A 27,542-nucleotide genomic window follows, 5' to 3' on the forward strand; every position below is an offset into this window, starting at 1 on the left:
TTCATGTAGAGTTGCTAATGTGGTAACAGTTATGGTTTCAGAGCTCTGCTGTTATTTCATCTCCCCAAGTGCATGCCTCAAACTATTAAGGGAGCTATTTTTTTTCCCTACTTGCAAACTTTCCAGATATTTTTTCCAAAACATTTAATTTGCAGTTAGCCCTGGTGACACAGGGCAAGCTAAAACACAACACAGATATTGGATTGAAAAAAAAAATTTGACATCCTACCTGTACTAACATGCTAGTCTACAAGGAAATTAGAACCTCTCCTTTTTTCAGCTGCCTTGTATGTGGAACTGGGAAGAGAACCTGACTGTTTAAATACCGTAGTAGCATAGGAAACAAACTCTGCTGAGTTGGTCTCAGAACCTTTGTTCATTCTGTTTTACTGAGCTTAAAGTCAAGCTCCTAATGCGTTACCACCACCCAACACTGCTTGGCCCACTTCCAAAGAAGAGTGGGGTTAGGCTTGCTTTTTCAGCATGGGTAGTGACATCTTATCCACCTACCATTTCCCCTGCAAATTCTGTTGGATACTGGATTCTTCCCTTCCTGTCTTAAAGTTGTTGAAGCTATTTAAACAGTTGCTGTATTTCATACCAGAGATGGCTGAAATGGTTGCTGTACATAGGTGGTATTTTAGGTTGCAAAAGTAAGCTAACAGTTTTACATACGTTACAGTTCCAGGGTTTACTGCACTTCTGCAGTCTCCTCAAAAGCACCATTTTAAGTCTCAGGCCTTTAGCTGCCATCTGTCTGGTTCAGGACTTGTGTTCCTCTCCCTCCAAAGGAGAATTTTAGGGTTGCTCTTCCTTTGCAATTCATTGTGCTTATCCCAGCAGCTAAATATTTTTTTAAAAAGTGACCACACTAGGCAAGGAAAGGTCTAATGAAGATAGACATGCTTTTTATTTATACTAAAGCAGAACCATGGAAATGAAAACATAGCTTGGATTTTATCCCCATTACTACTTTGGTGCTGAAGTATACAATTGCTCCAATAAAACTCACGCTTGTTCTCCATCTTAGAAGAGTTTGAGATGGCCAGAAACTTTATCCACTATATCAGCTGGTCCTGGTCCAATACCTAGTACAGTCCGGGAGCCTGGTGCTATCTGAGTACGACCTGCATCTTGGATTATACTCACAGTCAGTCCCAGCTGTTGAGCATCAACAAGGAGTTGAACTAGCGACTCTTCATTAGGGGCTTTGAGAACCACTTTTGGTTGTCCACAATACTCCCACTGTTTAAGCAGCTCAGGATTTCTTCGTTGAACTTGTTTGTAGGCAGAAACTGCAGCATGAGAACACTGTGCTGCTACTTTACCCTTTCCCATCTTTAAGTCATTACGGACTATCAGCACCATCTTGTATTCTCCAGACTCTCCCATGATACTGGCTTCATTCCCCAGCTCATTTACAAACACAGGCATTTTGGCTTTGGATGGTCTAAAGAATCGCCCACGAATGCCCCAGCCCAGGCACACTCCACATGCGACTCCTGCAATTATGCTGAGGACACTCGGTTTAGAGAGAGAATCCATAGTAGCAGATTGGAAGATTGACTAAAACGAGAGATGTTAAGATTATCTTAATAAAACATATCCTTTCATTTTATATTATGCCTTTCATTGGAGCACCACCATACAGCATGGGACAGTGTAGTTATCACAACGCAGATCACCTGAATCCCAGTCCCTATTGCTTCCTATTAGAGAGTACTCATCTAGGTGAGAATGTGTAACTCACGTTAACATTTTATAATATCTTAAGGGGTTTTTTGGCTTTCTGGAATCATGATCAATTCTTTATCATTGAGAAACAAAGGGACATTCATAAAATGGAGAAACTGTTTCATTTTCATGTACTATGAGACAGGGAGAACAAAAGTTCCCAATCTGCCTTCTCTAGTGCATCAGAGTATTCTTACACATCAACAAAAGTGTTGAGTTCTGATTGCCAAAGCTTCATTGCTGATGAGGCACAAGCCAGAAGGAACTCGGATCAACTTCTGGATTCCATCTGGCATTTATAGAGCTCGGAGTTAAAAAAAAAGTTTACTTGAATATATTCAGTAAATATTTACAGAACAGATTGGAGCTGGTGCTAGTGAGATAAACATGAAACCATCTTATGCCTTTTTTCTGATCTCTGGAGATGCCCAGCACCCACAACCATAATTTAAATTAACAAGAGCTGCCATGCTCAGCACCTCTGAAAGTTAGGTCATTGTGGGCCAGCTCTTGGGAGCGTAGGGAAGCCTCAGAGTAGTATTTTTCTACTGCGTGCATCCGATGAAGTGAGCTGTAGCTCACGAAAGCTTATGCTCAAATAAATTTGTTAGTCTCTAAGGTGCCACAAGTACTCCTCTTCTTTTTTCACAGTAGTATGATGCTACATGGTTCATATACAGCAAATTCTAGTGTCTCAGTTCAGTGGATGAAAGACATGAACTATGTTTTGCTTTTTTTTCAGAATTTGCTTTGTGGCAACAATGATGGTGGAGCAGTACTCCCCAGGAAATGCATTGTTAGAAAGAAATTCTGCAGCCAGAATCTTGCTCTACTTGAGCAAATGTAAAAAAAACCACCCAAATCAATGGTATCTGAGGCTTTGTGGCCAGAAAGCATTATTTGCTTTAGTAGCCAGTGGGGAAAAGCTGCTATAAAGATCTGGGAAGTAGGAACAACAAGTGCTAACTGTAGTACAGAAAATTTTATAATGAGGTCATGTTTCTTGCTCCATGGAGCATGCAATATAAGCGGAATCGCTCTCAGCACTTTATGATCCAGTGTTACAATTTGAGATTTTTTGTTCCCCTTCAATATAAGGAAAGTTTCTCTCTATCTAAGTCCCAGTGCGTTACGTGCTTTACATGTATAGTTTCTCCACAGTCCACACCATACTATATAACCAGATCTAGTGATTAGAGGAAGAACAGCTAGCTAGTCCCTACCTGTCCTGGGGCACCGCGCTGCACCCCAGAAGCGGCCAGCAGGTCTGGCTCCAAGGCAGGGGGCCACAGGGGTCCACGCGCTGCCCGACCACCAGCTCCGTGGCAAATGTGAGCTGGGGTGGTCAGTACCTGTGGGCGAGAGCAGAGCATGCTGCGAAGCCTGCTGAACCTGTCTGGAACGCCCTCTTGCACCCAAAATCCCTCATCCCCCCAGAGCCTGCATTCCCACCAGAACCCTCACCCCCACCTGCACCCCAACTCCCTACCCCAGCCAGGAACCCCCTTCCTGCACCTTGATACCCTCATTTCTAGCCCCACCCCAGAACCTACAGCCCCATTTGGGGCTCTCACCCCCTCCCGCACTCCAAGCCCCTGCCCCAGCCCCAGCCCAGTGAAAATGAGTGAGGGTGGGGAAGAGCGAGGCAAGGGAAATGCAGTAAGCGGGGGTCGGGGCCCCAGGAAAGGGGCGTGGCTAGGGTTCTCAGTTTTGTTTGAAGCAATAGAAGTTGGCAACCCTACTCCCATCTCTCAGCGTCTCCCAGGCCCCTGCGTACCAGGGTCCCCAGCCCACTCAGGCCAATGTCCCGTAGCCCCCCCACGTACCAGGGTCCCCAGCCTACACGGCCCCCCCGGGCACAGCCTGTCAGTGTCTCATGCCCCCCGGCTGGGGAGATCCCAGGGTCGCCCCCCAGAAACGGGCCTTAGCTGGAGCGGGAACAGGAAGCCGAGTCACCTCACCTGAGACTCGCCTCCCGTTCGTACCAACGAGGTCGCTGCTACCTACCCACCACGCGCGAGCCTAAGCCGCTTCCGGCCACTTTCCCTCAGCAATCGTCGCTCGCCTATGACGTCACACCCTCACGTATCAATCGCAAATTATTTAGTCCGGGACGTGGCACATCTTAGAAACGTCACCGACAGCCAACGGGAAAGACAATGAAAAAGACAAGGAAAAAAAAATCCGAACACGAATTTTCTGGCCTGAGCGGAAGTGACGTACACGGCAACTTCCGGGAAGCGCGCAGGAAGTAATGGAATCCGCGGTCACTTCCGGTAGGTGGAGTGGGCGAGATTTGCCCGCCCCTCCCACCCCCCAGTTCTGGGTTGGCTCGCGCCCAGCGGCAGCAGGAGTCGGAGACGCCGGGTGGAGAAGCCGCAGCTGGAGCAGGGTGAGTGCGGCTCTCGGGTCGATCCGGGTCCCCCATCCGCTGCGCTGTGGGGCCCCTGGAGCAGAGACCCCCCCTCCCCCCGCGTGTCCTGCCTCAGCCCCCCTTCAGCTGTGGGCCTCCCTGCCGCGGCGTCCCCCGGCTCTGAGCCTGCAGCGGGGACCCCTCAAACCCTACCCCGTTCCCTGAGGCAGGAGGATGCGCCCCCTCTCCTCAGGGCCAGCCCTTCTTCCTACGGGGGTCACCCTGGGGCAGGGAGCCTTCCTCGGCTCCTCTCCTTCCTCCCCCATCACTGAGCATCTCCGGGAGGGAGCCTCATGGGCGGGAAGCGGGGGGGCAGGTAACCCTGCCAGGCGAGCCCATGTGCTGTTTTCCCAGCAGAACCCCATGTGATCCTGTGACACTTTATCTGCAAGCCAAGTCCTGTCAGCCCGGCAGGAGGCGATGGTGAGGACTGGAAACTGGCTCCTAGCCCGTGAACAGAGAGTGATGCTCAGCGGCAGTCTGTGGAGCCAGGGCAGGTGTCCGGGTGTGTGTGTGTGCTGTATTAGGTCTATCCTTCACTAACGTCTTCATTGATAACTTGGCAGGAGCGAAGGGTCCACTAATGAAATTTGTAGCTAATACTACGTTGAGAGGATAGAAAAGTGTTAAAGAGGATCTGGATACATAGGCAAGAAATAACAGCAAAATAGGCTTCCTCTTGGAGTTGAGGGGAAGGAAAGTAATTGCAGCGTGCACATTCAATGGGAGGCAGAAACCTGAAGAGAGACTAAGGGGGAGAGTGACCTGCAAACTAGACATCTGTTTGGAGTGACATATGGCAGTCAAAACAGGACATCATAGTACTAGGCTGCACGGGCGTATTATCATAGTGCCGTCAGCAGGGAGGCTCCATATGGCTCTTGGGTGATGGCTGCTGTGTTAATGGTTGGTTACATTACCAGAGAGAGTGGAAGATTTCAGGGAGCTCTAAGAAGAGGAACAAAAATGATTGAGGCTGTAGGGATTGACTCATAAGGAAAAAATTAAGAGCTAATTGTTCATAGCTTGACTAAGAGATGACTAAGGTTAGGGATGTAGCTCATGAATATTTAAAGCTTGCCACATTGGGCATATGACTAGAAGCAATGGGAGAAAAAAATAGGCTGAATTATGGTGAAAACTCCGTGCTAGTGAGCTGTGTTGCTGCAGAACAGTCCCCCAACAGACACACGAGTCCCATTGCTTGTGACATTTCAAACCAGATTGAACAGAACTCTGGAAATTGTAGGAAAAGGAATCCTTGTACTGGCCCCAAGGGGAATGACTGATGACACAATAAGTAATTTCTCTTTCTCGCTGTTAAAATTCTCTATTCCCTAATTACCCCATCACTGGGGATTTGCGTTCCTCACCCTCCAGCAGCAGGATTACCCATAACGCCATCTTCAGCAGTAAATGCCACCCTATCTAGTATACCCAGGTAATAGTCTATTCCCTTTGGCTAGTGATCAGTGTTGGGCTTGTGTTGTGGACCCAGAATCTTAGCTCTTATTCTCTCTCACCAGAGCCAGTGTCATTTCGTGAATATGGCAGGTACTGGGCATTAGGACTCCTGCATTATCTTCCAGCTCTGCCGCTGACAGTTTGTGTGACTTTAGACAAGTTGCCTGATCTTGACAAAAAGTTATCTGTATGATTACTTTGGCAGCGACTACTGTTTGCACATGAAACGGAGTAATTCTGAGCACAAACTGCCAGTTATCCGATTTGTACTATCCTTGATTTACAGACAGGGGAAACTGAGCTTCAGTAAGAGATGTCACAGTGGGAGAACTGGAAATATCACTGACATATATATTGTACATGCAGTTCTTTTTCAGAATCTAGTTCTCTTCTGTGCCTCAGTAGGCTAATCTATAATCTAGGAAAATAACACTTGCCTATCAATTGGGTTTGCTGGTTTAATTAACTTTAGTAATGTGCTCTGAGCACCTTGGAGGGAATGTAGTGCAGACGAACAAAATAATGTTGCTTAAATTGTATTAAGCCCATCTAGGCATTTGCTCTTTGCCTTTACTTTCTCCTTTGGGCTTTTGATCATCTAAAATTATTACAGTCTTGATGGTGTGATTCCACATTCTGCAAGACTGTGAAAAGTTAATAAGTCCTGTTAGGGGTTGCAAACTTTCATCCTGTCAGAATGCTCACAAAGTAAATGTCAGATCTTTCTGATGCATGAATTTGCCCCACTGGAAAAATTCACATTAATGGCAACCCTCTCCGTCTCAACATCATATTGCTTTTGCGGTTTGGGAATATTTTTTTTTTATTCCATGATAATCATTGTAACTGTTGGTTATGTGATTACTTCAGCTAACTTTTGTAGGATACAAAGTTTGGAAAAACATGTTGTGCAATAGGAAATGTCATCTTCTCTCAGCACCATCTCTTAATTTGGACTGAGCTTTGTATCCTCCTTTTAGTAGTTGAAGTTGGCAGTTCTGTGCATTGTCTATGAGCAGGGTTAAGAGCAGGAGAGTCAGTCTCTAGTTCTTAAATGGGGAATGGCAGTGGGAAAGGAGAGCAGATGGAAAGAAAGTGCTGACCTCTTAACTTCTGGCACGTCCATGTTTAAATCCTGTACTGAGAAACTTTTTTTCTACTTCCTTTATTTTAGTCCATCTTAATCACAGTTTTTAATCAGATCTCCCAAACACTTAATACTGCTGAAAAAGAGTAACATCTAATTATTGAATATTTATGTCTCAGTTTACATGGCTTAATGTGTATAGGAAAAATAGCACATTGTGGAAAGTGCTTGTACAATATATATACTGGCGTGTTTTAGAGACTTACATCTGTTTACTAGGGGCAGCAAGATATTTATTTTGCTTTCTGGGTTAACCCATTATCTACTTCAGTTCTGACCAAACCTGCCATTTGGCTTTATTTCAGACCTGTGGTAATAGCAGTGCTGGACTGGAAGAAGCCAACCTTGGTGTTACTGCCCCTGTTGACCTGGAAAATGGCTGCCATTTCTCTTCTGTCATTCAGGGAACTGAGATCTTGAATTGGCTTCTCAGTTCTTGTCCCCAGGTTGTCAGCCTCCCAGTGAGTGTGGTATGAGTGACCATACCTTTTGGTATATGGATGTGACAGGAGACAACTTGTTACCTGGGAGGTAAAATTCTATTTTTTTCTGTAACCTGAGGATAAATACTTCTGCTCAGCCAGATCCCAGTGTTAGCTGGCTAGACTTCGGGTGTTTCAGGGATGTGAAAGGCATGCCCTTCAAGTTGGCTGACTCATTCTTCAGTAGCAGCAGTTCTAGTATAACTATAATTTTTTTTCCTAATTAAATTAATTTCTTAGCATTCCCTGCTGAAGAACCCTCTTCAAAGGAACCTGTTCCCCTTCTAGGAGGTCCAGAATTCACCTGTGTGACACAACTGGCGTTGCTGGGGTGCTGCTGTCCAGTCAAGTATGTCCTAGTTGCAGTGTCTCATGTTTTGAAAGATGTAGTTTGGGGTGTGGGAATCATGCAGAGCAGGTGAATGGGGAGCCAAAGTCCCCAGTGGCAGCTGTAGAGTACTGCAGTCAGTGTTTCCCATTAAGTCCACTAGGAACCTCTCTTTTCTCCCTTTCAGATTTGAATAACCAGGGTATGTGGTTCCACATACAGAAGAGGCACTTCCTAATTTTAATGACCAGGCAGGCTTGGGCATCTGCTTCCTGGGACCAAGTGTCATCCTCTGATTAGAAAACAGGGTAGAGTCAAATCAACTATAAAACCCGTCTGCTCCACCAGCCAGTGGTTGGGGGTAAGAGGTTGTGAAGCTACAGGCTGCTATTGTGCCAGGACTACAGTGTTGCCCATTCATTCTAACTGTAGCCTTGCTGTCTCTTTGCTCACCCACCGTTAATTCCCACTGACATTACCTTTTGGCACTAAACGTATTTCTACCTTGTGACCATGTCATTTCCTGCCTCTGTTTGTATTATAAGTCTGTGGAAGCTGGTGATAGTCTGCTTGGCTGCTGTACTCTAAACTTTTCTAATGCATTGTTGAGTACTGTGTTAGAGCTGTATTAAAAGCACTAACGTTTGCAGGTGGCCCTGCATGAACTGCTTTGTGCTTCTTAACATTGGGCTTAGGTAAAGCTATGTACCTGTCTAACCACTTAAAAACGTGGTTATGTTCTTTTTTGAAGATTTCTCTCTAGTCTGTCACGTCTTGCTCAGAATCCATTATTTCTCCTCATATCAGGCTTTTCAAACCATTAATTCTGCCGAAGGGACTGTTCAAACCTTGCCCCAGTTGCTCTGTATGGATGGGCAAAATTGTGACCCTTAGTCCCGTCTGTCCTCCCGAGCCACAGAGCATTGATTGGGTGTTGTGTGTAATACTTGCCACTTAGTCTCTGTTTATAAGGTACAGTAGTATCTCTCAGTGCTTTCCAGACACCAGCTTAATGTGGTAGAGGAAGAGCTTGTTATCTTAATGTGTTCTGGTTCAAAATCAGCCAGGGGGTAACAGTTTTTCCAGTGATGATTTGATATGTAACAGGCTTAAAGAAGCATGTTCTGGTCACATTGTTAAAGTACAGGGTACTGGACTTTTACAGTAACTTGGCTGCAATACTTATTCTGAGGTCTTTGAGGAGCCCCTCACATCTCCCTTCCTAGGGGCATGCATCATCCTCTCTCTTTGGAGAGTTAGAAGTGGTTTCGCCTGCAACCTATCCATGCCATTCAGAGCACTGTCTGTGTCAGCCCAGAGGAGTTCATTAAAAAGCAATTCAGGGAACTGGCACCCTGCTTCATGATCCACCCCTAGGTTAGGCATGTTGTCTCCTGTCAGCTTACAGAGTGAGGACTCTGACCTGTGATCCCTGTCGTGGCAGCTCTAGACTGCTAGGACAGCCAATTCACTGCTGTGTGGAAAAAACATGAATGGCAAAAACTCAACCTGAAACACTTTGAAAGGGAGTAAGAATTCATTCTTTTGTGAGGAGGAAGTAAGCCTGGCTATAAAAATGCAACTTTTAAAATCTCTACTAAAAAAGGTGAATAAAACGGGATTATTTTCTGAGTGTGTTGAGTTCCTGTCTGCTCCTTAACATGGAGTAAAGCCAAGTTCTTGCTTTTCTAATGGAAGAATTAAATTAAGCCTCCTTATTTACATTTTTTCCATTCTAAAATTCACTAGGAAAATGTGAAATTACAGAACTGTGGGGATACTGGTTCTGAAGTGATGTCCGTCCTCAGTTTGGAAAATGGTACAGAATACTAACATTCCCTATAATTATTCTAAATAGATTACTTTTTAAATTGTTTTTAAAGGAAATAACTTTTTAAAATGACTTCTGGGTATTTTAGAGGAGGACAGGCAGAGTTTGCACAAATAAGCACCACTGAAGATAACTTGTACAGCCTCAGTGGCTTGCGTTTTGGCTATTAATATTTATACAGTATAGATAAAAAGGACTAATGCAAATATGCATCACTCAGGTACTCAGATTGTTCCTGATAGACCATTTTAAACTATGCAGAGCCCTTGTTGAAGTCAGTGAGGCTCCTCACAGGCACAAATGTTCAGTTCATGTGGATCTGATTGTAGGATCCGAGCTTTTAATAACTGAAGTGGCCTCACTAAAATTGGAGGGCTACGAGCACTATGGATTAATTCTTTTTAAAAGGCATCCCAAAGTCTTGTTGAAAAGATGAAAAAGTTAGCCGTCGGGGGTTTTTTCAGATGACTTTTCTCAAGCTATATTTGACTAAAAATTGGAAAGTAGGTCTGGTGAACAGAGGCATGACCCATTAAATGGAAGCCTGTGGTCTTTAAATTACTTGTCCTTTCCTTTGGGGATTAAACAGTTTTAGCTAGAAGAGCGTTTTAGTACTGGAATATATGCACTCATATCAAAGTAACCCATTATAGATAGATCTATGGAGATTTTGAATGCCTTTAAGATGTGTCCTAATTTTTTAATTGAATGCTCCCCTTGAGTTTTCAAAGGATTAAAACATCTCAAGCTGTTACTTTTTATATTTTCTATGGGCTTTTGGGGGAGTTATTAACTGTCAAATTATGAATTGTCAGTTTTATATCATGTGATGAGCAGGCAATATCTTCCTCTATAGGGGGCAGAAGATCTGGGAGAAGAGCACTTACTTTGGTCTTGAATGTCTACAGAGCTGACAAGAGAGTAGACTGTCCCATTGGCTTAATACACAGAAGAGGAGAAAAAGATCTGAAATACTGAACAGGAAGCTAAAAGGTATATTAATGTTTCATTTGCAGGCTGGTTTTTGTTCTTTACTGGCAGAAATTCATTCGTGAACAGATAATCCATGACTATCTAGTGGAGGAAAGTGTTTTTATTTGGATAAGAACAAGGCATTGTCAATCTAGCCTTCATTAAGGGCTTGTCCACACCCACAACGGGGCAGCAGTGCATCTGCCCTGCTCAGTGAAGACACTACCTGCACTGATAGGAGAGTTCTCTTGTCAGTGTAGGCACTCCATCTCCCCGAGAGGTGGTAGCTGTGTGTATGGGAGAAGCCCTCCTGTCGACACAGCGCTGTATATACCAGGAATTAGGTCGGTAAAACGATGTTGCTCCGGGGTGTGGATTTTCTCCACCCCAGAGCAACATAGTTATACGGACTTGAGTTGGTAGTGTAGACCAAGCCAACATTGTTGCCTTTGGATGAGTAATGAGTGTGGGAGTGGTAGAGGGAGGTAATTAAACTTAAAGTAAAAAGAAACCTTTGTTTTAGATCACTGTCTCTGTTCTCTGCATGTCTCTGCATCCTGGGCCCTGTTGTATTTACTGTGGAAAGAAAGGACTTTCATGTTTAATTGGTCATTTGGTGCTGTAAAAAGGGAAATGTTAGCTCTCAGTGGACAGAGAAACTCACAACTGGTCATTTGTTCAGTGCCTTCCTACTATTTTGTGTTCTGTGAGCAGGGTTTTAGTGGCCTGTCATGCTTGAGAACTGCAGCGAGTTATGTTAGTCAGTGTTATGAAGGTGAGTCAGACCCGGATGGCTACCTTTTAGTGAAGATGTTTCTTTCAAGGGGCCTTGTCATGTTGATGCTAATAGCATTTTCCATTAGGGTTGGACATTTGTTCCAAAACCGTGTTAAATATCTGTAGACTTCTAGTGACTACAGTCTAGTTCACTTGTGATAAATCACGTGGTTCATGTTTAAGGCTGCGATTCTTTCACAGAGATTGCAGAACTCACAGATTCTGTGACTTCCGCAGTGGCTTGTGCGGCTGACTTCAGGGCTGCCAGAGCAGCTGGGCAGTCTGCTCAGGTGCCCCACGGCTAGCCACACTGGCTGCTGCTGGAGCAACCCCAGGGCCAGCTGCTCTAGCAGTCCCCGGGACCAGCTGCACCAGCCGCTGCTTGGGAGGCCCCAGGCAGCTGGTCCCAGGGACCGCGGAAACGGTATCTGGTGTGGCTGGCTCTGGGGAGTGCCTGAACAGCAGTCCTGGGGGTGCCCTGGGGACTGCCCGAGCAGCAGCAGTCCCAGGGCGGCTGGAGGCTGTCCGGAAAGTGATCCCCGGGAGCAGCAGCTGGAGGGCAGTGAACCCCCAGCACTTGCGCAGAGCCCCCTAGAGCAGCGGGGCACCAGAAATAGAGATTTAATCGCTGGTATTTTTGGTAAAAGTCATGGACAGGTCATGGGTGGTGAATTTTTATGTATTGCCCGTGACCTGTCCATGACTTTTACCAAAAATACCCGTGACTAAATCTTAGCCTTATTCATGTTTTGTCACTTCTGTAGGGTTGTTGTTTCTATTAGAAGTGGAAGAGCAGGGGGCTTTTTGTGTCTTGTAAAAACGTGTCTAAAATTGTAGTTTTACATCATGTAGCTTTTCTCACATTGGTCTGTAGTTACTTGCAGTTTAAATTTAAATGGTAACGCCCGCAGTACATACATCCTACAGTGACAGAAGGGGTTTTTCCATTGCTGTAGTAAATTCATCTCCTCGAGAGGCAGCAGCTAAGTCAACAAAGAATTCTTTACAGGGGTTAGGTCGACTTAACTAACCCTGAGTGAGGTAGCTAGGATGACCTAAGTTTTAGGTGTAGACCAGGCCTAAGAGTAGCCCTTTTAAAGACCTGTATGCTGCCCAGCACTGGGATAAGGATTCATGTGCTAATTTTGGGTTATTTGTCCTAATGAGGTCTTGGCCTTGGACTTACCCTGTATTGTCTTTGAAAACCATGAAGTTGTTAAAACTGTTTACTTGTTTCCCTGATGTTTAAACATAACGGGGAAGGTCTCCTCCAAAAATCTTAGGTGCAGTGATTAAGGGGAAATAAGGGATTCTCAAGAAGCACTTGTTTACCTCTTGCAGACTGGAGTGCACTGTTCGCTCCTCCAGACTGGAGTGCAAAGTACGTCTCCTGCATGACTTTCAGTCACTGTGAGTTGGAAGATGAAGATACCTTAGTGAGTTCCTGAGTGAATGGAACGTCTCCAGGCTGGTGTTTTTGGAGATTAGCTTTGGGTAAGCTGCAGAGTAGGGCATTCCAGCAGGCCCCTCACAATACTGAAAGGAAAGATTTTATACACCAGGCTAACTATGCTTTAAGTACAGTTGACTGGAATTCTAAATCAGGAGTTTTAATTTGGTTTTATTTTGACACTACAATAGTTTGTTGTTACGAATTGTTTGTAATTTTACTCCATAGTAACAGCCACAGTTTTTGTGAGCCTTTTGTTGTTGTTGACAAAGTAACACTTTGACTACCAGTAATTGTCTTTGTGATGAAAAATGTTATGAATCACACTACAGCTGAATAGAGTATTGTGGGGCTGGTGGGCAGTTCGCCAAGAACCTTTTGTGAGTGAATCCTGGGATCGCTCTAACACACAAACAGTGTAAATAGCTCAGATGCAAAATGAAGGGAAAGTTGCCTTCTTTAACCCCCTATTTTGAATGATTTATTCCGCTGTTTGACGGTCACTGCATTATATTAGGCTGCTTTCTGTCTAGATACGGAATGCATTTCCTTTTCAGTGCTCATAAGAGGTGAGGGTCTGATTCAGTGCTGGGGCTTAACTTGCTCATCGCGCACGCACCTGCACCCTTTTATAGATAGATTTGAGCAGACTGTCCTCAGGTATCTTTTTCTCTTTGATCTGAGTGAGGCATCTCGGCATTATTCATTAAATACTTGGCAAAGGATCATAGAGGATGCTCGGCAGCATATGAAGGGTCTTATGTGGACACCAGTAAATCAGGAGCTACTGTCCCTCTCTGGCCCCAATCATATAGGTAATACAGTAATCAATTTCCTTAACAGGATCAGTGTGTCTGTTAGGCCTCAAACAGATTAAAATGTCTAAAAGCTAAACTTGCTTTACTTTCTGCATGTGCATCCTTCCACTTTTTAATCACAGCGAGATGTTAGTATATTTGAGTGTGTTTGAATTAAGTAAAACAAAAATAACTTTTGAATTAAACAAAAACCTGGGCAAAGTTTGTCAACTGCACCGCACTCAGACCTGCAGTGTGAAAAGCACTAAATGCCCTACTTCTGAACCCAAGTGCTTAAACTTGCTGCATAGGCCCTTACAGTTTTGCCATAGAGTAAATGTACTTGGGACCTTCTTAATGATTATGTAACTTACAGAAGTTTGCTAGGAGATTATATACATGCTTTACTGTAAACACTAATTTGTGTATTTGATGTAACATTACACAAAGCTAAGCCCTTTCCAAGCAGACAAGGTAAGATTTGCTCTCTGTTAGCTGGATTTGTATAGTACAGAGCCTCTATGCTCCTGGGAGCTGTAGATTTTTCCTGCCTTTAAAGTGTTTAATGGACAGCAGTGGAATTCAGCTCATTAAGCATTGGAGAATTGCATGGAAACTAGATTGTAGCATCAAACCATCAGAGCACTTTGAATTATATTGCACTAGCTCCATTTTATTGAAACATAATTAAGCAGAGTGTACAGACACAATCTTTCCCCACTGCTTAAACCTCTCCTAGCTTGGAGGCTAAAACTGTGCAAAAGAAAGAATTAAACTAAAATAAAGAATAAATAGATCTTATTTATGCAGTTTTGAAATGCATGTTGGCTACATTTGTCATGCATAATGCCTGTTGAATTTTGCTGACTTCAGAGATGAGCAGTCTTTCAACTTGGCTCTCAAAAACCACTTCCCTAAGAAAATGGTACCTGTATAATCATCAGTAAATGCAACTATGGTCTTCCAATTTCACTATTTCCCTTTGCAGCCCCAAGCCTAGTAAACCTCTCTTGCATAGCCAGTTAATAAATGTGGTCACTAGAAGTGATACAGTCTGCCACTTCGTGGAATTGCTGCCCTGCTGAAATCAAGAGATGATCAAACATTTGTCCCTGTGTCACATAGCCACACCCATGCTACGTTCTGATTTGTACTGGTGCAATTCCACTGCAGACAATGGGGTTATGCTAGTGTAAAACTGGTGTGGGTGACAAATCGGGAGAGTCTCTGCCCTGGTAGCAGTTCTGAGAACATCCTTGAACTAAGGATTCTCATGTGACAGTATAGCTATGTTGTAAAGCTGCTGTTGTCCCATTTCAGCACTGTGTGATCCTTAAGGCATGGCAGGTTTTTGCAGCCTCTCAGGTATCTATCATTCTACAAAAGGAAGTTTTTGCAAGGTCACATTGCTTTGTCTGCTATTGGTTTAGTCCTTTTGGAACCCTTTAGCATTTGACTAAACAGTTTCTATTTGCAAAATAACTAGTTTAAACACTATGTTGCTCTTGCTCATTTGTTATTTATGGGGAAATATTGCTTGGCGGAAAGACTGCATGAGTGATTACTGACATTTGGCTGATTTTGTTCATAAAGCTTACATCTTTGGGCAGAGAAATAGGGTATTTAGTTAAAGGGATAACAACTTAAAATCACACTTCCACCTGAAAATGTTTTGCCAGCTAGTGTTACAAGTAACACATGAGACTCCTACAACTGAAAGAGATTAAACTATAGTATTGATAAAAAGGAAAAAAAGAATAACTTGGTGCATTTGCCATAGTCAGTTTCTTCTGTTTATGTGGGATTTCTTACACAGCAACAGTGTTGTGAAAAACATTTGTTAAAATAGTAAACAGAGATATGTAACCCAATAAAAGTCAGGAAGGGACATTTGGGGCAAGTCCTCGTATCTGAAACATATTTCAACTTATTTTTTAAATTGACTAGATTTAAAGTTTCTGCTTCCCCTTAAACTGAAGGGAGAGCCTCTCATTCCTGCACAGCTGAGTGTCCACTTGGTTCTTTTTTCATATTTGTCTTGAAAACTATTTTCATTTCCTACCAATGTGGAGTTTATATAACTATCATTTTAATAGGCTTCTCATGTCAGAAGGAAAAGGAGACTATCAAAAACTGTAAATCTTATTTTGTAAACCAAGAGAAACTTAACACAAAGATGATGTTTTAGCTTCCTAGAGTATTTCTTCCAAACAATTTTCGAGAGGCTATTTTAAGATGCAAGAGTTAAATTTTAAAGTAGGGAACCTCGCTGGATTGTGGAGGGAGTTTGTTTGTTTTATTGCATAAGAACTGTCAGCTGGTCAGTAGAAAATATCTGTTGCAACATTCTATTTCAGGCTGTCCTCCCACATGTTGCAGCACTTATACTCATGAATAAGAAAGAACGTAGTCGGTTGTTAAAATTCTGTAAGGATGAAAAGATGTAGACAGAAGAAAAGAGCAAATAATGGGGGAAATGTATAATTTTCAGATCACTTTAGAAGGAGGCAGATTTAGAGCATGTTTTTACTGTTTTTTTTTTTTTTTTTTTTTTAATTTTAGATTGTGCTTTAGCAAACAAGGGACAAATCTATATCCTAGTTCTTGAACTAGGTTATTTTTATTAAGGATGTGAACTGTTTTGGTGGATTGTTGCATGCATGGTTAGCTGGTGGGCATGTGCCATCATGCAGTCTGATCTAGTTTCTAGTGTGAAGAACATCGAGAATATGGAAATATGGTTTCAGTAAGTATTTCAGAATTAATTTAGGTAGGGTTTTTCGATTTACAACTTGGCTTTGTAATTTGGTCAACTGCAAAGCCAGCTGGTAGCATACCATTATTTGTCCAGGGGCTGTAGTGGTGTGTGTTCTTTCTGTGTTCACCACACTTCAGTTTTGAACTCACATGTGTCACATTAAAGGTACCTAGTGCTTAAATTAACTGAAACTTGTCTTCAGTGGCAACTCATGGAACCAGTAAAAATGGGTTGCCTAGTAGAAGTGATAGTTAAAAGTTGAGCAAAGTTGTACTTTGGGGAACATTGTAAATAATGCAGGGATCACATCAGACTTCAGTTCTGCAGTTTAGGTTTCTGTGTGTGTGAGATACGTGGTTTAAGATTGCCTTTGCCATATTGGCAGTTCATTCACTTCCAACATTTATATAATATTGTATTGCAAGAAAGGTAAGCATGCTATGTGGGTGGCTTGGACATTTGGCATACTGATGCAGGATCTCTCCTTTTCATCCTCAGAATAAGTAATAAATGGAATTTTATCTGTTATGGGTAATCATTATACTTACACTTTTTTTTTTTGGTTGCTATTAGATCCTCATAAGTGACTGATCTATGAAATGGCAGAGAATGGAACAGATTGTGACCAGAGACGCATAGGAATGATCAAAGAACAGCACAATGGGAACTTTACAGGTAGGTTGAAAATGGCTGTTCCTCCTCTAGTCTAGTCAATCTGGTACCTTCAATTACCCTCAACAGACTCTGAGGAGATATGTGGGTTGGGAAACTTAGCCCAAGTAGAACTGAGGGGGAGACTGACATAGAAATATACTGCCTAAACCAATTCTGTATCCTTACCATGCACAAATCCTATTGACTTGAATGAGTGTATGCTTAAGAGCTGCAGCATCAGGTGCTCCATTGAAGAAAAAAAAAATCTTTTGGCAGGTATTTAGGTTTAGAAAGCATTCCAAGCAACTCAGCCCTTTGACACCAGAGATTGTACTCAGACAATGAAAAATCTACCCTGCTTTGGGAGAAACCCAAATTTTAATTTCTGAATTAGCCCTTCTGTAAACTATAGTTTGCCATTTGCTAAAGAAGAATTACTGACAAAACAATTAGCTTCTCTTGGTTATTCTTTGCCGGTGTGTTTCTGTCAGTGGGCCATTTCTTTGGACTAAGATAGAACTAATGCTTAGCGCATGGGATCTTATTTATGAAAAGATAACCAGTTGGCTGCTTTATGCTGGATTTCATAACAATGATCATAATCTTACCTTGTTTCCTGTCAGCTTCATATGGTTTGTCTGTGCCAATGCATGCCCCTATGCAGTTTAGCATTCTGGATCTTTCTCTTTCCTTACCTACTTCGTCTCTAGTCATTGGTTGCCATATATATATATACACTCTGGACTTCACCATTCTGAAACCAGTGGGTGCCAGCACCATCTCTGTTTGCTTTGCTTCCCTTCTTTCTGTTTTTCTTTGGTGGAATAATCTCCCTCTATGTTTATACCAATAGGTTTGGTTTTGTTTTGTTTTTTTCCAGATTTCTTCAAACCACTCATTTATTGCTCTTCAATTGTTCTCATCCTCCTCACACTGTTTTGCTAAGTTTGTGGTCTTTTTCAACCCCTCATTTCTGGTATTGGTATCTGTTCATAGTCCATCGTGTAGCACTTTTAATAACTGTGAAGTGTCTTTGTTAAAGATGTTCTGTGAAATGCCAGAGAACGGAACAGATTCTGAAACCAAAAATATAGCACTATTCAAAGAGGGGGTGGATATCTGTATGGATAACAAGAATATACAAGCTTTTTATATTAAAGTTATAGAAGGGACACACAACCTCATGCTTCAGCAGCTTAAATCAGTCTTTAACTAGTAGGGGTTGGAAAGAGACTCCCCTGGAAGGCAAGTGATTCTACATATGTCTATTATGGGGTTTCTTGCACATCCTTCTGAATCATCTGGTGCTGGCTACTGTCAGAGACAAGATACGGGACTAGAGAGAACCAATGTCTGATCCAATATGCAATTCATGTGTGAAATAAACTGTATCAGAGGTTATCTTATAAGGCAACATGGACCAGTGTCTAAAACACAGGCCTGGAAGTCAAGTGACCTTAAATTCTAGTCCTGATTATACCGTATGGCCATGCACTGGCCTCTATATCTACCTCACAGGGGTGTGAGGTTTACTAGTTAATGTGTGTAAAATGCTCTGAACTTGTAAAGCACTATATAAATATTTGACTTTATTAGATGCACAAAACAATAGAAAAATCACTGTTAGTTGGAATATGAGGGTAACCAATCTATATCTTGGTTTGCTTCGTAATCTGTCTGTTTACATCAGTGCACACATGCTCTTCTGAGTGAACAAAATTCCAATTCTTCTGAAAAGCTTGGCAAAATCCTTGATTTACATGGTCCTGGACAAGTCATCCTGATCCAAAGTAGTTAGTTTTTATTAGTGTTTATGGTACTCTCAAAAACTGCACTAAATACTGCCCATAAAAATCCTTCCATTCTTGTTCTCTAACTTTTAATGTGTAACACCAGGGATTTTTAAACCATGTGCAGTGTTTAGTCTTATAACTGAATTACTGGAATGAAATGTCTCTTCACATTTATAATGTCTAAGTTGGTTAAAGACAGCAGGTCAAACAAAAAAGTGTGCTCTCTAGATGGGATCCCTATTTTTTGGTGGATTCACTTTGTCTGGGTGATACAGTGGATGGACCTTTATAAGTAACCATTCAAGCATGGTCTGAGGTTCTGTGCACAGTGAATGATGTTCTTCTCCAGTTACACAGTGGCCAGCAGACAAAACTGTGTAAAGAGCACATGCAATTCAATCCAATTTGATTGGAAATAGTTATGGAAGGGCACCAAATTAAAAAGTTCAAGATAAAATTTGGCTCCTGCAATGGGGAGTGGATATTGGCTGAATGTAGCCGTTTATGGAGGCACGTAGTGTAGCCTCTTGCATAAAGACTTACAAATCCTAAGTTCCTTGCAGCCCAGGTCAGCCCATTTCTTGTTTAAATACTTTCATGGCCATCAGTCTCTGGAGCAATTGGTCAGCTGAGTGGGGGAACCGTGAGCCTTCCTTTGCTGTAGGTCACTTCACAGTCATAGAGCCCCTGGAGGAACTCTCTACAAGGGGAGGAGGAGACACTGCTGTGAGCACAAGTGTTAATTTCCCAGAGAAGTTAAAAATATCATGGAACTTTTGGTTGGGGTGGAATGTGAACTGTCAGCTTGTTGATATATTAACTCTTCCATCCATCTTCATTTCCAGACCCCTCTTTGCCATGTGAACGGAAGCGAAGGGACCGAGAAGAGAGGCAAAATATTGTGCTCTGGAGACAACCACTCATTACCTTGCAGTATTTTTTCCTGGAAACCCTAATAAACTTGAAGGAATGGACCATAAAGTAAAGATCACCTTTAATTTCCATCTCTAAGCTCTGTGGGGTGCTTTGATTCAGTAGATCATTGTGGCATCTCACATTCCGTGATGGTTCACGGTTATAAATCTGTTTCAAAGAAAAATACTCTTTTTTTAAAATTTATTTTAAATAAACCATGTTCTCGACTGCTCACCAAAACTTGTGTGTAAATTGCATTGATATCAAACTCCAAATTGCCTTGATAAATAGAAAAGCATCAGAGTCTTTATTTCTGAATAATTGAATATCCTTCTTTGAAATGACAAGATAGTGCTTAGGGAGCTTGACAGCATGAACTATTGTATTAATGACTGCATCTAGACGGGAGCTCAGATTTTATTATTATATGCCTTTGAAACTCATTAAGGGATATTAGTAACTCCCTATCAGGGCAAAGTTCAAGATTGCCTGGCACTTGTATTCACGTTTATGAAATATAGAGAGGACTTTGCTTTTAATTGACGTGTTCTCTTCCACAGTAGGAAATAATCTATAGTGGTGCTGTCTCTAAACCATGATTTGTAAACGGTATATTGAATAGGCTCTCACCATGATAAGGATTGTGACCCCCAACCTGCCTAACATTCCTTCCTAATGGGGAAGGTTAGAGTTAAGTTTCTTACTGTACTAAACATGAAAAGCTTTGTATTGGAGAAGGATAAATATGAATAAAATTATCAAGGGAGAACAGCATTAATAACAAGCCATCCTAGCATGTTGATAATTAATGGACTTGTGTTCAGAATGAGCCTATGATCAAATGGTCAATTTCCAACCAAGTAGGTATGCTCTGATGTGGTCTTGGGTAATGTTAGTAGTGCCGTTGTTAGAATGCCCCTTACTGAGGGCTTGTCTATATGGAGACTTAGTGCATGGCAGGCTTGGATGTGAATCTGCTGTGTACGTCAAAGCACGCTGAACTTCTAGTGCACAGCTGCAGGGTCTACAGCCCTGGCCACAGTATGGCAGGCTGGTGTGGATAGATTCACATCCGACTTACCATGCATCAAGTCTCTGAATAGACAAGCCCTTTAGTCAGTTGAGAATGCTGATAAGCTGCATTCACCCACTTTCCAGGCCAGAAGGAGAGTGCTGATGTATGGGGCCCATTCAGAGGAGTGAGTAACTTAAACGCTGATCTTCTGAAGTGACCCATGTGCAAAATAATTTGTGGCTTATGTAGTGTATTCCTAAAAAATATCCTCTTGCACTTTTTGCTTTCTTTCAGTGTTCTTGGGCTTGTTTCTTTTGAGAACTGTTTTTCCATGTCCCATATACATTTGTGACACTGTTTATTTAAAATTCTTTAACAATTTACTAAAGTACACCCTAGAAAATAACATTGGAGTTGATATTTTATCCAATTTGATTGGTACCTGGCTTTCTATATTTTAAACTTGTGTATCTGTCTTACGTCTTATATTGTAACACAGCAATATTTTGGACACTAACATTATGCAGTATTCACAGAAAATAATTTAACTGATTCTGTTTTAACATATTAACAGACACAAATTCAGATTGTCCTATGCTGGGTTATACTATATTGTTATTAAATGGTGCTTTAAAGGGTGACTGTCAATCTAAGAATTGCACTTCCTGTCTGAATTCTTAGCCTACTTTACAAGTAACACCAAATATTTCTATAATTGAAAGAGATTAGGGAGTTTTCACCTTGTTTAATTATGCATTTGAGTGATTTGTGTTTAGTCAGTTTCACTGTTTCCCCTATATGGCAATTCCTCCCTGTTGATTATGTGGGATTTGCACACTGCAGCAGGGGAGAAAAACCCCATATAAGGGCAGACGTGGTTGTAAAAAGACAAAAATTGGCAGGGGACTAGTGTGGTACCTGAAACTTTAACTAATTATTTTAAAATTTACTCAATTGCAGTTGATAGTGTTATTTTAAAAACACGATTAAACAGCAAATTAAAATTTCTGTAATATGGCATTAGGTGAGAGTGCAATTGTGTTAGATTGCCAAGAAAAGGGTAAAATAAATGATCTAGCCTAAACCAGCTGTGCACTGCCAAGCAAAAGGAACAGTTTTATTGCAGCCTTGTAAAGCTAGATAGACACAAAATCCAAAGTAGCTGGATCTCAAATTACATAAAGAAATACTTCTCCCCTTCCACCCCCACTGATAATTTCCTTACACTTGATAATTAACTGGAAGGTTTTCACATTGCATTTTTCTGAGCTGAAACCAGAGACCTTTTCAAGGTTTAATTTCAACAGATTAAGAGAGAACCCAAATAGTTATAAGACTACCCTTTCTAATGCCACTTTGCCCTACTGGTCAGAGCATATGACTCAGAGTTAGGAGTTTTAAGTTCTATTCCCAGCTCTCCCACTGACTTACTGTGACCTTCGCTAAGTTACTTAACTACTTTGTACCTTGCTTTACTCCTCCGTAAAATTGATAATATGGCAGTACCAGTTATCTTGGGTGTCAAGGCTTAATGTTTGTAGAACATAGAGTTAATTGGATGAAAAATACTTTCAGTTTGTGTAACAGAACTCTCTTATTCCAGTTCCAAGTGAAATCAGATTCCCATTAAAGAATCAAGACTCCTCAGTTCTTTTAAGAGAGCTTTGACCTATATCTTAAAATAACAAATTTGTCAGGCTGTCTTTTTACCCTTTTGATGCACCCCAATAAAGCTGTTCGACAATGACACAGAGGTGGCTTTGCAATGCATGGAAAAATATGAATGACCCTAATTGTAATTTGTCTTTTAAGATTGTGGCATCGCCGAAGTATCGTGGTGTCTTTTTTGCTGCTGCTTGCAGTGCTTACAGCTGCGTATTATATAGAAGGAACACATCAACAGGTATGCAGTTCATCCAAGTTATTTTCTTTTATGGCTGGCACTTCCTGTCCTTGTCCTACCAAAACGTACACTGAGGGGATTGAATAATGTCATACAAGAATGGTAATGCATCTACCTGAGCGTTCATTTTATGCAGCTGTTAATTCCCCCTGCCGTGCACTCCCTTCTGCTGCATAGCAAATGAATCATAGATGGTAAAGATAGGGAAGACCTATCCGATCATTCAGTCCACCTCTCTGCAGCCACATGTATTCTACTTGTCATCTATCTCTGAATAAGTGCCACTCCACATCTGCTTCTCAGAGTGTTCAGCATTGGGCTCTGCTGTCAGGAAAACTAAGGCTAAATGGGACCATAATCTACCAAAATGTCAGGGCTCCCAGGTAGATTGTTTCTTCCTCCTTGCAGAGGATTCTTCAAACCATCTGGGATGGTCTTTCTCTCCGGACATAGAATAGTCTAATGGACTGAGCATGGGGGTGGGAGTCAGGAGCTCCTGAGTTCAAATCCTAGTGCTGTTACTCCCAATTCCTTTAAAATGGATTTTATGCCTACCTGCATCCCAGGTGATATGAAGTTTGATACTTTTTGTATCGGTGCAAAAATGTAAACCATTATAGAAATGTAAGTCAGGGAGGAAGGCAATACCAAGTCTCTGATCTTGTCCTGTGGGAGACAGCCCTGTCAGCCCAGCCCTGCAAAGGAGATGGTTGGCTGGAAGCCATCAGCTGTCCCTTCTTGTTGCTCTGACTCTCTCTTCCATGCAGCCCTTTCAGATTCCAAAAATCTTGCCTAAATCCAACTCCACCTGCTTCCCCATTCAGAGATTTGACTGCCTACCTGTGGTGCTTGCAACATGTGCAGCAAGAGTCTTAACTCCCACACCAGATCTTTTATGTAGTAACCTAGCACAATAACTTTTCTGATTGTAATTGAATCCCTTGGTATAATTTTGTGAGCCCTAAGAATAGGTCAGCCCAATGAGTCATGTACCTGGGGAAGAATCTTACGCAGTTTTGAAGCATTAAAGTACATTTCATTCTGCCAAACTGTTAGGCTAACTGCCTTTTAGGTGCTTTTACAGGCATAGCAAGAGCCTCCCTGGTGCTATGCAAATGTATGTTGGTGCTAGAGAAATGACCCTTTGCATTTCAGCAGGGCTTTGATTCCCAACCTCAGCCAGGAGATCCAGGTGCTGCCATTTTCGGATTGGTGTTGGTCCCTTTCACTGACTAGCATTCAATATTGAAAATGGCCTCTAGTGCTCGTTTTCTCCATCCTCTGATGTGACTCATCTTGTTCTTATCCTTGACCTGGAAAATCAAGAGCCTGTAACATTGCAGAACTCCTACACTTGCTGTTCTGTTTTTAACACAGGTACACCTTTATTTAAATCCAGAGGCTAATAATCACTTAGAATTCCCCTTCCAAGTGTTCTCTTACCATTGTTTTTATTAAGAAAATATAGAAACACTCAAACTCACTCCATGTAGATAGTGACTAAGTCCACTAAGTATAGATAGTGACTAACTGACCTCCATCTGGCTGTTTGGCCTCTGAAATGAGTTGGTGGCTCAGTCCTGTTCTTGGTGGATAAATATCTGCTTCACAAGAACTGCCCTCACATTTGGTAGTAGCTGGCAATTTTGTCAGTTTAGAGTTCAACTGAATTCCCATTTGACCACTAGGTGGCTCTGACAGATAGTTTGGCAGATCATGGTGAGGAAGTTTACACTACTTCCATACCTGTTCTGTGGATAACTATGGAAGCTTAGTCTCCTAGTTATCCATCCCATAACCTTTCACAGGCACTGTGTTCCCGACAGATCTTTTGCTTTATCATGCAGACATTAATGGTGGCTAGAATTGAATTACAACTATACCATTTCAGAGTAGCCGCCGTGTTAGACTTGTATTTGCAAAAAGAAAAGGAGTACTAGTGGCACCTTAGAGACTAACCAATTTACCATTGAGTACACTCATTAGTATCCTCTTTGGATCATTGCCGTTTACATATAATATCTTTAACACTAGCTATACCTTACATAGATCAGCCTGTTTTGAGAACTGTCTAGAATTCAAGTTGGTCATTTTGACACTGATAAATTATCTTAAGCACTTCGGAAGAGCAGCTGCACCTTTCTTTCCTCCTCCATGAGAATTCACTCATCCTGTTTTTCTTTTGTGATTTTTCTTGTTTTTCAGTATGTGCAGTATATGGAGAAAAAATTCTTGTGGTGTGCCTACTGGGTAGGCTTAGGCATTCTGTCCTCTGTTGGACTCGGAACAGGTCTTCATACCTTTCTACTCTATTTGGTAAGAAACCTACAACTACATTTCCTTTCCAATCACATTATTCCTTTTTATAAGGTGCTTTGAGATCTGTGGATGAAAAGTGCTATATATGAGCTTGGTGTTTATATACTTGTGGACTTTAAAAAAAAAAAAAAATCATCCATGCTGTTGAGTCTTTGTAATGTCATCTTTGCTAAATGGTATTTTGTTACCTTGTTTTGTTGTCTCTATGCTATATATCATTATTGAACTCTTGGTGAGATCCTGCAGCTGGAGATCATCTTTACCTTGCAGAATTGGACCCATAATTTGTAATGGTAATTTTCAGTGCTATCTGCACTAATTAATGCACTTAAATAAGCAAGGAAGTTTTCTAGTATGAAGTAGCTGTAACAGATGGAAAATGGGGTCTGGACTAGGCTTTTTAGGATGCTTGGGTTTTTTTGGTAGATCAAAATGTTAATTTTCCTAGCTGAAGCTTCTGAAACATGTAATAAATTATTCTTATAGCTCAGTCCACAGTAATTCTGTTTTATAAATAATAACAAGATACAGGAAAAATATGTCTAGATACCACACTAAATTAACCTCTAAATCTCTCTGAAGACAACCACATTGTGTTGTTTATCTCAACTTCAAATTACCTCGAAAAGTCAGGAAAATTTTGTTTTCCATTGGGCCAGTTCTTTGATTACAAACAACTATCGTGGTTTTAAAAAAGGCTTCATGGCTGCAAAAAATAATTAAACCCGTTTTGTGCAACCAACCCCATATTGTATTTGGAACAGTTACTGATGGTTTAATTTTAGGATTGCTTTAATCATGACCAATAACACATAAAGCATTTCGGGGGAAAAAGGAGAACTCTTGTTGTTTTCCATGCAATAAAGCAATGCTGCTCAGACTGAATGACAACTGTGAAGGATGCATTCACTTGAGCATTAGGGATGTGTATGCACCATAACTGCTTTCTTAAAGTCTTTGTCGGGAGCAGAAAAGGGGAGACATAACTATCATCTTCACTCTGAATTAAGGTGAAAAAAGGTTGTGAAGGTTACTCAGTTGTTAATTTTGAGTTATGTGGAATGTTTTAATACACTCTGGCTTTGGTTTACTTTATTTTTCCCCTCTGTACAATGGAGAGATTAGTAAAGGGGAATGTGTGTGCAAATGTAAATAAAAAAGGTTATATTTTTATCAGCAGGTGCAGGATAATTGTCCATTCCACACTTAAAAACCAACACACGTTTTCATTGTTTGCAGGGGGAAGTTTAAAGCATAGGCTTACATGTGCAGTCTGTTGTTAACAGTAGAAGAGAGTGCATGAAAAATGGCAAAGCTCTCAGGATTCCTGTTGAGAACCCTGCCTAGATTTTTCTGCTGTCAAAATCCTTTGCTCTAACTAGAAAATAGTAGCTTCTTTCTGCTTGCAGACTGGAAGAGACTGGCATGTCTTTTGTATTGTGATAGCACCCAAAAACCATATGCAGTATCAGGGCTGCATTGGAAGACATGGCTCCTTGCTCCAGTGAGCTGACAGCATATTGGTAAAACTGTAACTGAATAGGACAGTTGGGAAAACTGGACATTGTGGACATTTACCCCACTGCGCATCAGAGCATTAATCCTAGGCTATATATATTGCTAGTTCAGTGAAGTGTGAAAAGTCACATAGCAGCCAAGCATGCCTGAAATCTGAGAGGTTCATTTCATCAACTTGTTGTAAAACAGCGGAGAGTTTATAGGCACTGGAAAGAAACATTGGAGATGCAGCATCACTGAAGAACTCCACCATAAGGTACAGTGAATAGCCTTTTTAGATCTATAGTAAAGGAGAGTTCAAATGTTAAGTATTTTAAATCCTTTAAAATAGAAAAGCAAATGAAACAGGGCAGTGTTCTGCTTACATTTGGCTGTTTGTAGCAGGATACATGAACTGACAGATGTGTAGTTCGCTTAATTTTTGTCTTGTCATTAACCTGGCTTAACTGTGTCTGCAGAGTGAATGAGTGAACACCTAGTGTAACACAACATAAAATAGCATCATGTAGGCAGAGAAGCTTGGATTAGTGAAAGTACTTATTGTGGGACTTGTAAAATCCTTCTGCCAATAAAGCTGCCTTCAAGGGCACATCATCTGCCTGCCTAAGTTAAATCAGACATTCATACTAAGCAGGCACAAATCTATGGTTGTCAAACTCTCAACTCCATTGGCAATTGATAAAGAAAAATAGGCTTTATCTTTTGTCTGAAGCGTCTTACTGTGGAGGCAAACGTAGAAATGGCAAATGAGGGGCTATTTGCTATGTGAACTTCAAGATACAGTGTGGGCAGATGTTAAGTTTTTCCTATGAAGTTCTCACAATGTCTCATTTGTGATTCTCTTCCTCTTGTCTTAGCCTTGCGTTTCTCTTGAGCAGATAATGCCAAATGTGGTGGATTTTGTATTGCAAATGTGAATGCTAGGATGAGACCCACCAAACATTTACATTTGTGCCCCTAATTCAAAATCTTAACCCCTGTCTTTATTATCTGCACCTCCTAGTTGCCATTCAAACTCTGGCCAGCTTCTGATCATCCGTCTACGATAGTGAGTCCATTTAGCACAGGAATTCTCAAACTGGCGGTTGGGACCCCTTAGGGGGTCACGAGGTTATTACATGGGGGGTTGTGAGCTGTCAGCCTCTACCCCAAACCCCACTTTGCCTCCAGCATTTATAATGACATTAAATATATAATAAAGTGTTTTTAATTTATAAGGGGGAGATTGCACTCTGAGGCTTGCTATGTGAAAGGGGTCACCAGTACAAAAGT

At 41.7% G+C, this 27,542-nt stretch overlaps 2 protein-coding genes across 14 annotated transcripts in view; one reads left to right on the plus strand and one right to left on the minus strand.

Annotated features, from left to right (window-relative positions):
* Positions 1–886: 886 nt before the first annotated feature.
* Positions 887–4,499, minus strand: PTRH2 (peptidyl-tRNA hydrolase 2). 3 transcript variants are annotated; one of them, XM_073315227.1, is made up of 4 exons: positions 4,301–4,499; positions 3,696–3,858; positions 2,958–3,086; positions 887–1,566 (listed from the first exon to the last, which is right to left on the minus strand). In XM_073315227.1, exon 4 carries the CDS (start codon positions 1,543–1,545, stop codon positions 1,027–1,029), a length of 519 nt encoding a protein of 172 aa, XP_073171328.1. In that variant the 5' UTR covers positions 1,546–1,566; positions 2,958–3,086; positions 3,696–3,858; positions 4,301–4,499; the 3' UTR covers positions 887–1,026. The 3 variants fall into 3 exon arrangements, with proteins under 3 accessions (XP_073171328.1, XP_073171329.1, XP_073171327.1); XM_073315228.1 differs by lacking the exon at positions 4,301–4,499 and having other exon boundaries at positions 3,742–3,992; XM_073315226.1 differs by lacking the exon at positions 4,301–4,499 and having other exon boundaries at positions 3,696–3,992.
* Positions 4,021–27,542, plus strand: part of VMP1 (vacuole membrane protein 1) — an 88,721-nt gene continuing 65,199 nt past the window's right edge. Inside the window, exons 1-9 of one of the 11 annotated variants that reach the window (XM_073315206.1) lie at positions 4,023–4,126; positions 7,481–7,589; positions 7,756–7,929; positions 9,318–9,387; positions 10,256–10,392; positions 16,727–16,828; positions 19,446–19,581; positions 22,343–22,433; positions 24,639–24,749. In XM_073315206.1, the coding sequence (XP_073171307.1) occupies positions 16,753–16,828; positions 19,446–19,581; positions 22,343–22,433; positions 24,639–24,749 (414 nt within the window). In that variant the 5' untranslated portion in view covers positions 4,023–4,126; positions 7,481–7,589; positions 7,756–7,929; ... (1 more) ...; positions 10,256–10,392; positions 16,727–16,752. Of the gene's footprint in view, positions 4,127–4,581; positions 4,653–7,063; positions 7,290–7,480; positions 7,590–7,755; positions 7,930–9,317; positions 9,388–10,255; positions 10,393–16,726; positions 16,829–19,445; positions 19,582–22,342; positions 22,434–24,638; positions 24,750–27,542 lie in introns of those variants that run through there. The other 10 variants (XM_073315207.1, XM_073315211.1, XM_073315205.1 and 7 more) reach the window with 10 other exon arrangements.

Source organism: Lepidochelys kempii, chromosome 17 (assembly GCF_965140265.1).
Source record: "Lepidochelys kempii isolate rLepKem1 chromosome 17, rLepKem1.hap2, whole genome shotgun sequence".
NCBI classification, from domain to species: Eukaryota; Metazoa; Chordata; order Testudines; family Cheloniidae; genus Lepidochelys; species Lepidochelys kempii.